Raw genomic sequence first — 16,733 nt, forward strand, 5'->3', positions numbered from 1 at the left:
TTCTTCACTAGCACGTGGCACTCTTTCGAAAATAGATGAATAGATAAATAATAACAAATAAGAACGTTACTTGTTATCGTGTCAAAAGAAGGAAAAAATCCTGCTCACGTGATTATGTGTCTTTTTAAAAATATTTACATAACCTTTTTATTTTTATTTATATATCTGTTTTTGTCAGTGTACTAGAAGGAATTCAGTTGATTACAACCCTTTCTGCGTGTTCTTTACATTACAATAGTACAACCCTGAATCCAACGGTGCAATACTACACCGTTCAATACTGTAAAACTGAAACGAAGCTGTTCTGCTTTTTCTTCTTATTCATATTTATATCGATTCTTTGCTTTAAAAACTAAAGTAATTACGTGTTTACATTTTTAATATCCCATTTTGCTGTTTCTGATTATTTTACTAAAGTAAGTAAAGCTTCATTATTTTTCAAAACTGTTTTTGTTTCTTTGTTTTTCGATATTTCGTCGATATTATTTAGTAAGAGTGTTTAGCAGAAAAGCCAACAAACGACAACCCGAAAAAATAAATATACAAGAAATAAATGTTACCATAGTCAATAAAAGTTCAGTCCATGTTTTTTTTTTGTTTTGAAATAGTTTTTAATGCTCTTTACTTGAAATAATTTCAGCGAACCGAAATTAAAACGAAATTTGAGGCGATAACTACTTAAATGAATTTTTATATAAACAACACATGCCATAATCGAATATTCCTCAATCACAAAATAACGGAAAACATTAAAATATGTTTATAAATATTCCTTACGTTGATGGAACTCTCTTAAATTGTTAACACCGAATGCTGATTTCTTTTTTAAACCGGTTCGGAATTAAAAAAAAAGTTTTACAAATTACTTAAAAATACAAACCAATGAACTTTTCTACCATAAAAGTAACTTTTATCGACAATGGTAACATTTATTTCTTGTATATTTATATTATTATATACATAACATATTCTCTTTGTAAGGAAACATCATTTTGTTGGTCACTCTTGGCTACGAACGGAAATAAAGTTTATATAAAAAATTATATTTTCGCGAAAATTATCTTTACTTTCATCATATTTTGCTTAGGGTAAAATTTTTGAGTATCAAAACCTATCTCTTTACAAACCCCTCCTTTTCATAACCTATCATACTTTCATCAGTCACAGTCCATTTGTTGGTTTTGTACCCAGTCAACAACGATGGGTACTTCTGCTAGTATATATATATCACTTTTTTGTAGGCTGTTTTTGAAGTTTTTGAGCCCAGCCAACGACGGTTACTTCTGCTAGTATATATATAACTTAGCTCTTTTTTATCCATTATACCACAAGTTTCTGTGGACAGCTCTAGTATAATTTTAGAAACCTTAAGTCATATATATATATTTCTAGTTTTTGATCTCACTCGTATATATTATGTTTAATATAATAATCGATACAGAATTGTCTCTAATAATAAATATGTATGCTGCGTGAATCAAAATATCATATTTAAGTGTATCTTACGACAGGGCAACGCCAGGCGTCCTTCTAGTATATATATGTCATATATTTGTTTTTGCGATACGTTTTGAATGAATTTTATTATTTATATGAAAGTGCATTTTTAGCTAAATGCGAGTTGGGAATAATTTTCCGTTTTACCAATTTGGTACCCCCAAATATATATATTATTTTTAAAATATAATTATCCACCGACACGTGTTTCGTCGTTTACGAAATCGGGACCCCCATGGAAAGAAGCCTAAACTTCTGCAACTGGCCTATCTTGCACAACTGCTGAATATATCGCGATTTACGTAGATGTTATTTATTTATTTTATTTATTTTTTTTGCAATACTTTTAGAATGAATTCAATTATTTATACGAAAGTGCATTTTTACCTAAATGCGAGTTTGGAATAATTTTCCCTTTTACCAATTTGGTACCTCCAAATGGGGAGCGACATACATATTATTTTAAAAATATAATTATCCACTGACACGTGTTTCGTCGTGTACGACTCATCAGAGTGGCTGAATCTAGCGAGATTCGAAATCAGGACCCCATGGAAAAATATATATAAATGCTGATACTTCATCAAATAACAGCTGTTTACGACTGTTTACGTTGAAAGATTTTTGTGGTTGAAAAATGTTTATGTCACTGTTGAAAAGTTTGACATCATTGAAAAGCAGGCAAACAGAAAAACTATCTCTTAATATTTGCAAGAGCATGAAACAGCTGTTATTGAGATTAAATATTGGATATCTATGATATAAAATGATCCATCTCTCATTAAGTTTTAATTTATTGCCTTCACGTTCTCTCATTGTATGTGGTTTGTACCTCTGTTCATATTCTATATGCCGTCTATAATTCTCGCTTCTGCCTCTCTCTCTCTCTCTCTCTCTCTCTCTCTCTCTCTCTCTCTCTCTCTCTCTATTAATAGCCGAGAGTAATAAAAGGAAGAATATCAAGATTGGAATCGTTCATTATAAACAAAATGGTATATCACCACAGGCCGTAATATTATTTAATCTGGAGTTGGAATGAAAGAGAAATATATATATTTATTACAATAGAAAAATGCGAGGATAAAAAGTAATATGGTTAAGCTTAAACTTGGAGAAGTAAAGGACTAGTTGCAGAAACTGGAAAAGAAAAAGACAAGATATTCTAGTAAAAAGTATAATAAATTTATAACTTAAAATATTGCAACATTAAGAATTTTTAAAAAATTCAATTTATAACATTATATAATCAATTCTTAATGCTGCAATATTTTAAGTTATAAATTTATGATATTTTTTACTAGAATATCTTGTCCTTTTCTTTTCCAGTTTTAACAACTAGTCCTTTACTTTTCCATGTTTAAGCTTAACCATATTACTTTTCATGCTCACATTTTTCTATTGTAATCCGTGATTTTTTCAGGCTTCCAGTAAATTCATTTGTTCTTTGTTTAATTTCAGTCTTATATTTTTCGCCCCCATAAACATAACATACACATATGTAATAACAATGTACAGCACTCGTCTGCTTTCAATAATGTTGCAATATTTTGGGCTTATAAAGGGGTATGATCCCACACAGTCGGACGATTCTATTTATAAACGATGCTGCTAAGAACTGACGAATCAAATTAATTAACGTTCTGCTACCAACCAATCAGAAACCAGAATTGCTTCATAAATATTAAACCTTTTCTGGAGCAATTTCACATGTTCTTTCCCGGGTTTCGACACGGTAAGAATATTTTGTTCTGTGGAACTGTCTACTACAAACAAGTCACCTACCAGGACTTGTGTGTAACAGCAAACCATCTGAAGCTCAAAATGGCTTACACTTCTACAAATAAAATCCCCCCAATTATCTCCCTTTCATTCTTTCAGTCTCTGTTTCACTTGTTACTCCTCTTTTCGAGAGAGCGGTGAATTGGTAGCAACAGTAGTCGCTGAAGCGACATGGTTGCTATGGAAAAAACTTTGCTCACCTCTTTACATTTTTTTACGATTGTAAACACCAGTAAATTCATCATACCTTTGTTTTACTGAACAAAAATTGAAACTTTTTTTCACAGTATAGCTAAGAAGGTGATCTATAAGCTGTAATAATTGTTTGGAATTTGGTCGAAAAATGAGTGAGTGATGAAGCTTTAAATCAGTTCTAAATGACTAAAACTGACTCTTAACCATATCTTCACTACAAACATATAATAATGCGTGGCCTGTCTTTGAGAACGTCTTGATAAACACTGGGTTTCCATAAGTTTAAAATGAAACTCAAATCAAGTATCATGTGGCAATTATGCTTTAAAAAGAAACATTCATTTCGGACGCGCCCCTGACACACCAAAGAACTTGCTGTTGATTTTATATGTCAGACCTTTCGACTTGTGTGGTAATAAAACTTCTCAAATGCGCTTGTGACGTACGGCTGCATAAGGTGTTAACTTTGGTCAAAACCGCCTGTATATATGTATAATATAGTGATCAAATAGTCTGTGACAAGAATGGAGTTGTGCATTGCATAAATCTTCTACATCTACAGTTCCTCACAAATAATTGTGTATACAGTTCCCACACTGACATCAAACTGTGCACTTATTGTCTCTATAGACACACGGCGGTCCTTATCTATGAAATTCTTTTTTTGGCCAATCAACTCTGGTGTTTTTATTTCTTTACTCCTCCCACACTTCTCATTATCCCTCACAGACTCCCTGCCTTCATTGAATCTCTTATGCCACTCAAAAACTGATGTTCGATTCATGCAAGATGGTCCAGAAGCAATCTGAATCATTCTGTACGTTTCTGTGGCATTTTTCCCAAGTTTCAAACAGAATTTTATTGCATATTGTTTTTCTAAAAGGTTTTCACGTCCAGATTACATTTTTGAAATTCACCAGCTATGACAATCAGGCTTTAGTAGGGTGTATTCCAATTCCTGCTGTAGCTGTTCATTTGAACTGGAAATCATTAAAATTGGTCAGCCATCTCATAAGATGTATAGCAATAATATATTGAATTTTCAAGAATCTCCAACAATTTTAAATGCCTGCACAAAAAAGTCTGGAAACTTATTGAAGGTACCTCATATTTATTTTCATGGGAATTGCTTGAGACAAGGCATGAAGCCACTTGATGTAAGGAAACAGAGTTTGCCATTTTACTCTATTTAAATATACTTTATTGTCTATCTTCACTCTCCTATTTTCAAATCACTTTTTAAAAAATATTTTTTACATCGCTTATCAAGGTCCAGAAGCCACTCAAGAATAAGGGTTAATGAGTATAAGGTGGTCAGTGATCATTTTTGGTGGGAATTTAGCAGAATTGCACTATTTAAGGGGACAAGATAGCAAGAACTTTTTCATATTGGACTTGAAGGCAACCATGTTGTAGTCAGCTGGGAAGTAGGCCAGTGGAATAGAATTTCCCAGGCAGAAAGAAGCTGTGTTCATGGAATTTGTGTTTAGATTTAGGCACTGGTATAGAGTAGGGGAACTTGTTGGTAGTGGTTGTAGCTTGATAATTGTAATTTTGCAAAAGTTTGGTGCAGAGGTGAGGGACCATTCAATGAAGCTCAGATGAGCAGTTTCTGTGAAAATAACAGTAGACCAGAGACAGATTCGTAACGTCTCTTGTTGGAAAGAGGTTGCACTGTGTTTCAAAGCAGGTTTTGAACTCTGTCAAGACATCATAGTCCACACCAAGTAGCTCCTCCCCAGATGTGGCAACAATATTCCACTTTAGGGTGTATTTGGCCCTTGTACATGTAGAGGATTGTGTCAGAGGTGAGATATCTTTTGGAGTGATAGAAGGACACGATCAGTGACCTTGGCACAGATTTGATGTAAGTTTTCCATTCTTCAAATATTGTTTTTTTTTAATGTAAATATTTATTATTTTCAACTACTTACGTTTCATGCTTATGTAAACATGAGTGTAGCAAATAATAATTATCGCTAGTCAAAGGATTCGAACCCAGTTACAAAGTCATCTGTGACTCTACAGCTTTAACCCCTTGACCACCATGAAATATCACATAGAAAAGAAAGAAAATTAAATTGTATATAATGTCGAGTCGACTGACAACTATAGGAAGCTAGTCAGATAGCGTTATAATTTTACCTCATATATCAAATGTTATTTTTAAAAATTTATTTTAACGTTCTCTTGGTGTCTAACTTCATGTACGTTTCTTTGCTATCTTTTGAAATTCTCTTTTTTTCTCCCCTGCTTTTTTTTTTTGTCCCTTAGCGTTTTTTTTTTACACCCGATTCGAAAATGTTACTGATACATGTGGAACATACAGTATATATATTTTTTTAATTTTAAAGCAAGCAATATCGAAAAAAAAAAAGAAAAAAAAAGTATAATTAAGCCGTGAATTCTGTTATTTTTAATAAGGTTTGCTCAAGTTTATCTGTACTTCTTGTTGGATAGATAAGAGGCTTAATAAGAGGCTTAATGTTTTGCCAAGTTTCTGGGCTTGACATTTACTCCTGATCTGAAATGGAACACATACATCAAATCTGTTGCCAAGGTCTCTGGAAAAATTGTAGGATCCTTCTATTGCTCTAATAGATATCTCACTCCTGATGCAATTCCCTACTTATATAAAAGCCAGGTGCGACCAGTGATGGAGTACTGTTGCCACATCTGGGCAGGAGCTGCTGGAAGCAGCTTATCCTGTCTTGACAGAGTTCCAAATAGACTTTGGAGCTTAGTAAATGATGCCCTTTTCTCTTCCCTGCAACCTCTTCCCCACAGAAGAGAGGTTGTGAGCTTTATTATTTTCATGGCAAGTGCTCGTCTGAGCTTTAATCTTTCAAACTTTCATGAAACACTCGTCTAGCCAAAACCACTATCAATAATTTCCCCCCACTCTTTATCTGTGCCTAAACCTAAATGTAGATTCCATGAACAAAGCTTCTTTCTTAGAACTGCACACCCGTGGAACTCTTCCGTTGACCTGCTTTCCAGCTGACTACAATTTGATTGTCTTCAAGTTCAATGTAAACAAGTTCTTGATGAACCCCCTAAGTAATCCAATTTACAAAATTCCCACTACTTATGATTATTACGCTATAATCCCATTGACTAATACCCTTATCCTCGAGTGACTTCTGGGCCTTGATAAGATATGACTCCTATGTAAAAAAAATCAAAAAGAAAAAAATTCTGTATACCTTCTTTACAGGTTTTTAATGTCTTTAATGAGAATTTGAATTAATTTTCAATAAGATTTATATATATATATATATATATATATATATATATATATAAAAGGAACTTTGTGCGTGTGTCTGTGAGTTCATTCCCTATGGTCTTGAAAACTGCCGGACCAATTTTTATGAAACTTCATACAAAGGCACGTTATGTGCCTGACAGTGTTCTTAGATAGGTCTTGTATCGGAATTTCTTTGGTAAGTATTGGTAATCGATAATTGAAAAAATTTGATGAAAGAAGGAACAGGTGCTTTTGACCAAAGTGAACACCTTATACAGCCTAACATCGCAAGTGCATTTGAGAAGTTTTATTACCACACAAGAAAAAAGAGCCGACATAGTAAATCAACATTAGGTCCTTTGATATAGCAGGGGCCCATTCGAAATGAATGTTTGTTTTTTTTTAAAGCACAATGGTGCCATGATACTTGACTTTTTTTAAATTTTAAACTTAAATTCAAGCTATTATATTTAAAAAATAATTTTATAAAATCAACAGTAGGTTCTCTACAGTTCAATTTTAACTACAATGTATTGTAGACTAAAATCACTGCAGGGAGGCATGTGAAGCTCTCTCCCAGTGCACTGCATTGGGGCCCCAACTAGAGCAGGCAATCAATCAATTTGATTGAAAAATGGGCGAATTCAACGACTTTGGTGATTATAAAGATATGGCAGTGTGAAACATTTGTTGATCATCATCCAATCCCAGGCAACGTCGGATCTCCATGCTAGTATATATATATAAATTAAAAAACGATGAGGAATAAAAATTATATAGAACTTTATTAGATCATCAGGATAAAAATTTCCTATTTGCTTTTCCATTTCCGTCCTTATTGACCTTATGGTCTAATAAAGTTCTATGTTGCTTTTATTCTACATCTTTTTAATTGAATTTATGGATTGCTCATCTTAACCGAGTAGAGCTCCTATCTTTATAGGTTTGCTTTATAAAGAAAGTATTCCTTTTTAGCTCATTTTATATATATATATATATATATATATATATATATAGAGAGAGAGAGAGAGAGAGAGAGAGTCATCCACATACAGTACTGTTTCGCTGTTTCACAGCTCATCAGTGCAGCTAGACAAGCAACTACCCCAAGCCAGAACCGAAACCATTGCGCTATATGGTTGCTGCTATGCAGGCAGTGAATTAACAATGTTTTGACATTGTACAAATACCTAAGCTCAATTTGTTTACACAAAAAGCAATGGTAATTTGTATATCACTTCCCAATATGCTCAACCTAAGATAGGGAGCATTACATTATATATATATATATATATATATATATATTTAGTGGAAATGGTAATTAATAAAAACTGAAGAAAGTGCTCAATACCGTTGTAGAGCAAGTATGCGTTTTATTTTTTATTACCGTATGTTTCTGTTAAGTTACATTATAGTTTCAGCTACCCGGCCGTTTTTTTTTGGCCGTCTGTAGCATCCTCATTTTTCTGTGAAAGTCTGAGGATGCTACAGACGGCCAAGTAGCTGAAACAATAATGTAACTTAACAGAAAGATACGGTAATAAAAATAAAACGTATATATATATATATATAAACAGATTCTGTCAAGAATTGTAAATGTCAACTGAATTAAAGGAATAAATAATAAGATCAACATCATGAATTTTGGAATATAGTTTTTTGTCATTTATTACTATGTTGCTCTATAATTACATTGAGCTTCTTAAATAAGGATTGGTATACAGTATAACAATATATATATATATATATATATATATATATATATATATATACACTAGCAGGGTTATCAGACTTTGTCCAGAATTGAAAGAGGATTAACGATTGTGTCAAAATTTCAATACTTTTATTATAATTAAAATCGGTGATATGGCTCAATTTTTTAATCAAATCAATTGATTGCTGGCCTGCTCTAGTCAAGGACCCACTGTGGTGCACCAAGCAAAAGCTTCACATGCCTCCCCGCTGTGGTAGTCCACAATACATCGTAGTCTACCTTGCACTGTAGAGAAACTACTGTTGATTTTATAAAATTATTTTTTATATATAATAGCTTGAATGAAAATTTTAAATGCAAAAGTCAAGTATCATGGTTCAATTGTGCCCTAAACAGAAACATTCATTTCGAATTCGCTTCTGTCTTATCAAAGAACCTACTGTTGATTTTATATGCCGGGCCTTTCTGCTTGTGCGGTGATAAAACTTTTCAAATGTCTAAAGATGTTAACTTTGAACACAACCGTGAAACAACAAGTAAACATTTATTTATTTTATTTATCTTTTTCAGCCTGACCAGAAACAAGGATTGAAATGTCATTTCTCTCTTCTGGGCGAGAAAAAAACTGAACGCCAAAATAAACGATGACGACCTCATCTGCCAAACCACAGAGGTAAGGTTCACCGTATCTATTTCCTTTCACAACAAATAATAATAAAAATGTGTTTAGCTTTAAAAATTACTGCAGTTTCACAGTATCACCGATAATCAGGAGTTTCCCTGAATGAAATCAATTGACTGATTGCTTGTTAGGAACATTTCTGACGATCGGTGATACCGTGAAACTGCAGTAAATTTTTTAAAACTAAATACACTTTAATTTATTTATTGCAGACTATTATCCTCATCTTTCTTTTTAATGTGGGGGAAAACCAACTCTACAAAAAGGGGAACTCTGGTTAGTAACAAACACAAAAAAAATGTATCAGTCATGAAGGATTTCTCCTCCTCTAACCGAGACCAAAAAAAAAAAAAAAAAAAAATGAAGTGAAAAAGTCAAGTCCAGCATCATAACAGATATTTCACTTTGATCCTGAGCCAAAGTCCAAGAACCCTTTTTTTCTTTTAATTTTATAAAGAGTTAAATCTGCAAGACTATTCTTTCCATCTTAATTTAAACTTGCTTTAAAAATAAATCATCAAAAATTCTAAATACGGAATATTTTTACTGGTACTTTTGCAGTTTAGGGACCGTGCTATTTTTTTTTTTTTTTTTTTTTTTTTTTTTACACAGGATTTTCAAGCTCAATTGAATTATTACGGTATTTTTTTGTTTATTAAATTTTTAGGTGAAAGTACAGAATAGTTAATACCCCCCCCCTTTCCTTACGTTAAGAATGGATTTCTAAATTATAACGTTATTATTTCAACAGGAACCGTAAAATGCAAACTTTACTAATTAAATTGTTAGGTGAAAGTACGAAATAGTTAACAAAGCCCCCCCCCCCTTTTCTCCCCTTGTTAAGAATGAGGGTTCTAAAATAATAATGTTATTATTTCAAAATGGTCCGTAAATAACAGAAATACATTTGAAGCATGTTGGGGTTCTCCTGTAGAAGACGTAACCCTGAACTACTTTCCCTTTTTCTCGCTCACATGTCCTTATTCAAGATCCAAGTGTAGTATCTGTCCCTATTCTGAATTCAAAGCAGCTGGCTGATATCAGTGGGCTTCTTTTTTTTTTTTTTTCTACAAAAACGGTCATTAACAATATTTTTTAAAAACATTTCAAATTGATATAAATTATTGCACAGTAAAAATAATTAAATTAAAATAAAAATCTTATATCGAATTATTTAATCAAGTACTATTAGAAACCCACACAATATATGCTACTGTGACATAGATTATGTAGGTTTCTAACAGTATTTTTGTTAAAAATAATAATTAAAAAAAAAAAAAAAATTTTTAACCCATTTTCCAAGCTTAGAATTTTAGCAGCCAAGTCGCGGCCATTTTTCTTGTTCTCACATAACATTAGACACTATGTTTTTTTCGAACCGATCAAACGTTTTAAAGTGAGCAAAACCACTAAAAACTTTTTTCAGATAGGTAGAAGAGTAACTTACCCTTTGATAACATTTTTTGTTATACATTTGAATTTTAACCACTTTTTCGAATATCTGTGGATTGTAAAACAAACCCTAATTCGCCATAAGAAAAATGATTTTTATTTTAATTCAATTATTTTTACTGTTCAATCTTCTATCTATCTATATAATTATAAAATTCAAATGATCTTGTAACAGATGTTGCAACCCAACATCCGTTTACAACTTCCGGTTGCGCATGCATATATAAACAAATAATCAACGCGACAATAAAACATATTGTTTTACTGTGTACTTTTTCAGCGTCCCAATTGTTTTTTTTTTTTGCGTTTAAATTATCCAAATAAACAATTGTTAATACTTTCTGCATTTTTTATACATCGTTCATTACGTTTAAGTTATTTTAATGCAATTTTCTTACAAATAAATCTACTTCAACCCATTGACAACCATAACAGCATTTAACAACGGCGATGTACCCACTGCCTTCATTTTTTAAAAATTTATTCTCTATTTTTAATACACCTTTCTTAAAAAACATTCATACATTTTCTTCTACACTACAAACATAAATAAATAACCTCGAAAATGTTTTTTTTTTAATTTGCGTTACAAATAAATAATTAACGCGACAATAAAACATTGTTTTACTGTGTACGTTTTCAGTGTCCCAATTGTTTTTTTTCACGTTTAAATTAAAAGATATATCAAAATTTGAATTTAACTTTAAGTATTATGGTATCTGTTCAGTGCACATTTACCTATAACTATGGCAAACCACTTATAATTCAATGGCTGTAGGGTTTTTTTTTTTCAAAAATAAACAATTATAAACAGAACGACTCATAGAAATCTATCTATATTCTTTTTTTAATTTCAATATACTTTCATAGAAATGTTTCTGTTATGTCACAAAAAAAAACTATTTTCTTTATATCACAAGTGTCACGCTCATACATTGGCGGTGGCTTCCTCCAGTCTTGACAGACTATGGATACCCACTGTAAGGGTGCCTGCGCGTGAAATTTGTGTGGTAAGAGTTGTGCAGTCTCCAGCCACGCCTCTCCTGAGTCGACATTGTTGAATACCAGTGGCAAGTTGAGGTACAAGACTGGAAACAATGCCGAGATAAGCGGAGAGCACATACAGCGCCTAGAATTCCAAAATGTTCACCCATCTGATACTAGCCAGGCTCAACGTTGCTTAACTTCGGTGATCTGGCGAGAACTGGTGTGTCAACGTGATTACATACATTAATTCCATAGTTAATATAACATAATGACCCAACGGGTCACGGGTATTCTAGTAATTTATATGTTTGAAATATGTTAAACATTAAAAAAAAAGGTACTTGCACAGTTTAATCAAGACATAAAAAAAAAAAAAATGAACATATCGAGAAAAAAAAAAAAAAAAGGTTATACTGTACGTATCCGTTATGGAACAAAGTTTTCAGGAAAAAGATTTCGCTTAATTTCATCAAACAATTTTTTTTTGTTTGTTTTTTGTTTTTGTTTTTACAGCGAAAAAACAATTTGTTGTGATACCGAGCAAAAGGTTCGATTTTTAGGAAGAAAAGCGAGTAATAAAGATGGGGAGGGAGTGTCGACGTTTTACATGGAGTTATCTCGCCGTGGCGTGTTCAATAAATTCTATAATGGCTGACTTCAACGCGCTATCATAAAACCGTGTTTTTTTTCGGCTGTAAAAAAAACAAAACTACTCGATCAAATTAAATATTTTTTCGGCGATCTTCGTTCCAAAACGGATACGTGCAATATAACCTTTTTTCGACATTTTCGTTTTTTAATGTCTTCATTAAATTGTGCAAGTACAAAAAAAAAAAAAAAAAAATCATTGTAGGAAAAAAAGTCCACCGATATCGGCCCGCTCTGCTATGAATTCGGAATAGGGGCATGTGAGCGAGAAAAAGCGAAAGTAGTTTAGGGAGACGTCTCCTACAGGAGAACCCATCTTCTTGCTTATTTGCCCAGTTTCCATGAATTTCGGTTCTTTTATACTACAGGGGCGCGTGCAAAGGATCACCAATGAACAATAAATAATTGACTTTGCCAGAAATCGTTTTCTAATCGACAGTTTAAATATTTCAAAATCACTTTCGAAGTGGCGCGCGGCGCGGTCACGGCGATATACACGTGTCATTTTATATCCACTACGCCATTCGCGCAAGCCACGAAGAAGAAAAAGTTTTCTAGAGTGTTCACACGTAATCAACTAAAAAAAATAGAATCTTATCTTCTTAATTGTAAATGAACACCCTCAGCTAAGCCCCCACCACCACTCCGAAACAATAATAAATAAATAAGATTCTACTGCCTGAAAACGTTATAGAATTTCTAGACAATTACACTAAATTTATGTGCGAAACTGACCCCCCCCCCATTTTAAATTCTATAATATCTCTGCTTCTTTCCGCCAAAATTTCCAGGGTGTTTACTAAAAAAGTAGTATCTCATTTTTGGTGGATGTGGTTAACAGAGGATTGTTTATCAAAAATTTACTCATATTCTGTTGCCATGGAAACGAGCAAAAAATAAGAAAAGAGTTTAAATGAAAAATAAAGAATTTTAATATATATATAATATATATATATATATGGTTATTCAAAAAGAATTATCATTTCTAAAATAAAAATCCAACCACCTGTAACCCGTTAGGCTAGTATTTGTTATTTATAACATTAAATAACCATATGAAAGTCATAATTTGAGATCGTGTTATTACGAGTAAATGATGAATTTTCTTTTGGTAATTTTTTAAATATATATATATATATATATATATATATATATATTTATTTATTTATTCACAGACTATTACGCTGTATCACAACTCTTCAGTGCGGCTAGACTAGCAACTATCTCAAGCCAGGATTAACAGGCGATCGAGTAATTATACATAACTAATTTGTGACATCTCAATTATTACATCATTCGCTTTTTATGACGTCATAGTTTTCAATATATATATTAAAAAACTCTTCATACTGATCATTAAAAAAACAAATAACAACAAATATCACTGATAAAACTTACGCGTTTCCGCCAATTTCTTGTATTTCGAATGTCCGAAGAGAGTCCACGTACATTTCGGCTTCTCCGGCACTAATTCTTGATTCCGACATTCTTCCTTGTCGTCTTTATGCTCCGTTTTTAAAAAACAATTTTTGGAGATAATCCCAGAGGAAAAAAAAGTTCAAATTAGATCGATCCGTCCTAAGCAACTGAACAAGTCGCAACGTGTTTACGGACTGATCAAGGGACGTCACTCTTGTTAGGTTTTCTATCGATTACCTCCCCCTGAAACCTTCTTTCTTTCTTTCTTTTTTTCTTTCTTTCTGTCTGTCTGTCTGTCTCTCTCTCTCTCTCTCCCTCTCTTATATATACACATGCATGCGCACATATACACATACACACACACTTTAAACTCGGAAATCTATAATGTCTAAAATAAATACATAAATAAATAAAACAGGATATATATATATATATATATATATATATATATATATATATATATACTAGCATGGGTGCTCGGCGTTGTCCGGGTGTTTGGAGGTGTATACGCTGAGCAAAATAACAAAAACAAATAAGAAAACAAAAAAACGGTCATTTTTTTTAATTTGACCCCTATTATGACCCCTTAACATTTATTGTTTGGGGCTCAAATCAAGTCATTAAGTGAGATCCATGTCCAAGGGACCTATATCTAAAATTTCAAGTGTGTAGACCCAAAATTATCGGAGGAGTTGGATAGAGTTCTCAAAGGTCAAATCGTTGAACTTTGGCCCCTTAACAGCCAAATTTCTGGCCGAAAACCAATTACATCGATTTTCCCAAATCTCAGTACCCCGCATATCACATTTCGAGTCTGTAGACTAAAAATTGACAGAGTTATTGCTTATGGAAATGTACGCCGACACACACACAGACAGATACACAGACACACAGACACGTTCACTTTTATAGATATACTAGCATGGGTGCCCGGCGTTGCCCGGGTATTTGGAGGTGTATGTTGAGCAAAAAAAAAAAAAGAAGAAAAAAAGGGTAATTTTTAAAAACTTTGACCCCTATTATGACCCCTTAACATTTATTGTTTTGGGCTCAACTTAAGTTATTAAGTTAGATCCATGTCCAAGGAACCTATATCTAAAATTTCAAGTGTTTAGACCAAAAATTGTTGGAGGAGTTTGGTAGAGTTCTCAAAGGCCAAATCGTTGAACTTTGACCCCTTTAACAGCCAAATTTCTGGCCGAAAACCATTACGTCGATTTTCCCAACTCTCAGTACCCTGTATATCAAATTTCGAGTCTTTAGACTTAAAATTGACAGAGTTATTGCGTATGGAAATGTACACACACACACACACACACACACACACACACACACACGTTCACTTTTATATATATATAGATAGATATGCCAGGCCATTAATGTTAAGTTTTGAGGACTGTTTTATTTTAGGTTTCTTCTCCGGAAAGCAACCATTTATTAAGTCATCTGACGAGGACTTCTAATTTTAACCGACTATTTGTCCGAAACATTAGCATGTCCAGTGCCGCGACCATGTGAATTTATTTATATTAATTAAAATATATCTTTCTCCACTTTTAATAACCTCGTTACATTTAATAGTTTCAGTTATCACTCTTGAATGCCTTTAATCTGGTATATATTTTTTTATAAGGCAGTCACCACTTATCAAGGCCAAAATGCCATTTGAGGATAAAGGTTTATGAATGTAAGTTGGTTGTTTAGTAATCGTTAATAGTGTTGATTGAGTAGAATTTGGATTATTTAAGAAGACGGCCCAACAAGAATTTGTTTACATTGGACTTGAAGGCTATCATATTGTAATCGGCTGGGAAGCAGGCGAATGGAACAGAGTTCCATACGTGGGCAGTTCTAGGAAGGAAGCTTTGTTCAAAGAATCTGCATTTAGATTTAGGCACAGATAGAGAGTGGGGAAAATTTTTGATAGTGGTTGTAGCTGGTCGAGTTTTTCTTCTGAAAGTTTGGCAATAGGAGACCATCCCAGACGAGCACTTGCCATGGGAATAATGATAGAGCAGCGACAGGCTTGCAACGTCTCTTCTGTGGAAAAGAGGTTGCAGGGAAAGGAAAAGAGCATCACCTACTAGACTTTGAAGCTGTTTTTAACTCTATCAAGAAAAGATAAGGTGTGCCGAGCAGCTCCTGCCCAGATATGGCAATAGTATTTCAATTTCAGGATGTACTTAACCCTTATATAGGTAGAGAATTGCATCGGCAGTGAGATAACTACTGGAGCAGTAGAATGATCCAACCATTTTTCCAGCAATCTTGGCAACAGATTTGATGTACGACACTATTCAAGTGTCCATGAAGAATTTCTCACGAGAAGAAAAATCTTTTCAGACATTCTTCACAAGCACAGATCTAGGTATGTGTTTCGAGCTGTAGTCAATAAGTTTAGCTTTAAAAATCATATATGGTTTACCTACATCTAACTTACATTTTTCAAGCTAGAGCACCATTTGTGTGAAAAATTAGCAAAAAATGGGCCTAAATTTGTAACAAAAATTTCTAAGGCTATCAGAAAAAAAGTAATATTTTAAATTTCACTTATCTAAGGCACAAAATAAAGCATTCAAGCAATAAAGTTCAATATGTAGATTGAATTCAGCAAAATGAATAAATAAATAAATAAATAAATAAAACTAAATCAAAAACACTTATTGGGGATTTGCCATGCAAGAATGTGCATTTTCGTCCGTAACAATTTTTTTCAATTTTTTCCAAAGTTGACATTTCTTTTTTAGCTTTAAAGGCCCAATGAGTCTCTAATGCATACATGAAGTGTGAAATATTAGTATCTTGAAAGGATTCACAAAGCCTACAACAGTTCCCTAACCCTAAACCCATCCACTCCTCTGGTGCTACCAGATCAGGCTGTCTAAAGATATTGGCTTCCTGAGATGAAATGCACCTAACATTGAGACTTGAATAGTGTCGTACATGTTCCATTTCAGATCAGAAGTGAAGGTCAGTGCCAGCAGCTTGTCAAGACATGGAGCTTCCACAAGAATTAAAACAAGATTCAGAAAATTCTAACAACTCAAACTAAAATTCAAATTAGCTGAACAGTTATTGATTTACAATAAAATCAAGCAAATTCCAAGTCTTTT

The 16,733-nt window shown here is 33.0% G+C and overlaps 1 protein-coding gene across 1 annotated transcript in view; it reads right to left on the minus strand.

The window, feature by feature from the left end:
• The window catches only part of LOC145265366 (zinc finger MYND domain-containing protein 10-like), a 124,696-nt gene extending 110,866 nt beyond the window's left edge, over positions 1 to 13,830 (minus strand). The window contains exon 1 of the mRNA XM_080121151.1: positions 13,600 to 13,830. Within this exon, the coding sequence (XP_079977277.1) occupies positions 13,600 to 13,688 (89 nt within the window). The 5' untranslated portion in view covers positions 13,689 to 13,830. The remainder of the gene's footprint in view (positions 1 to 13,599) is intronic.
• Between the last annotated feature and the right edge of the window lie 2,903 nt (positions 13,831 to 16,733).

The sequence above is a fragment of the Euprymna scolopes genome, chromosome 40 (assembly GCF_053919585.1).
Source record: "Euprymna scolopes isolate OS-2025 chromosome 40, ASM5391958v1, whole genome shotgun sequence".
Classification (NCBI taxonomy): Eukaryota; Metazoa; Mollusca; class Cephalopoda; order Sepiida; family Sepiolidae; genus Euprymna; species Euprymna scolopes.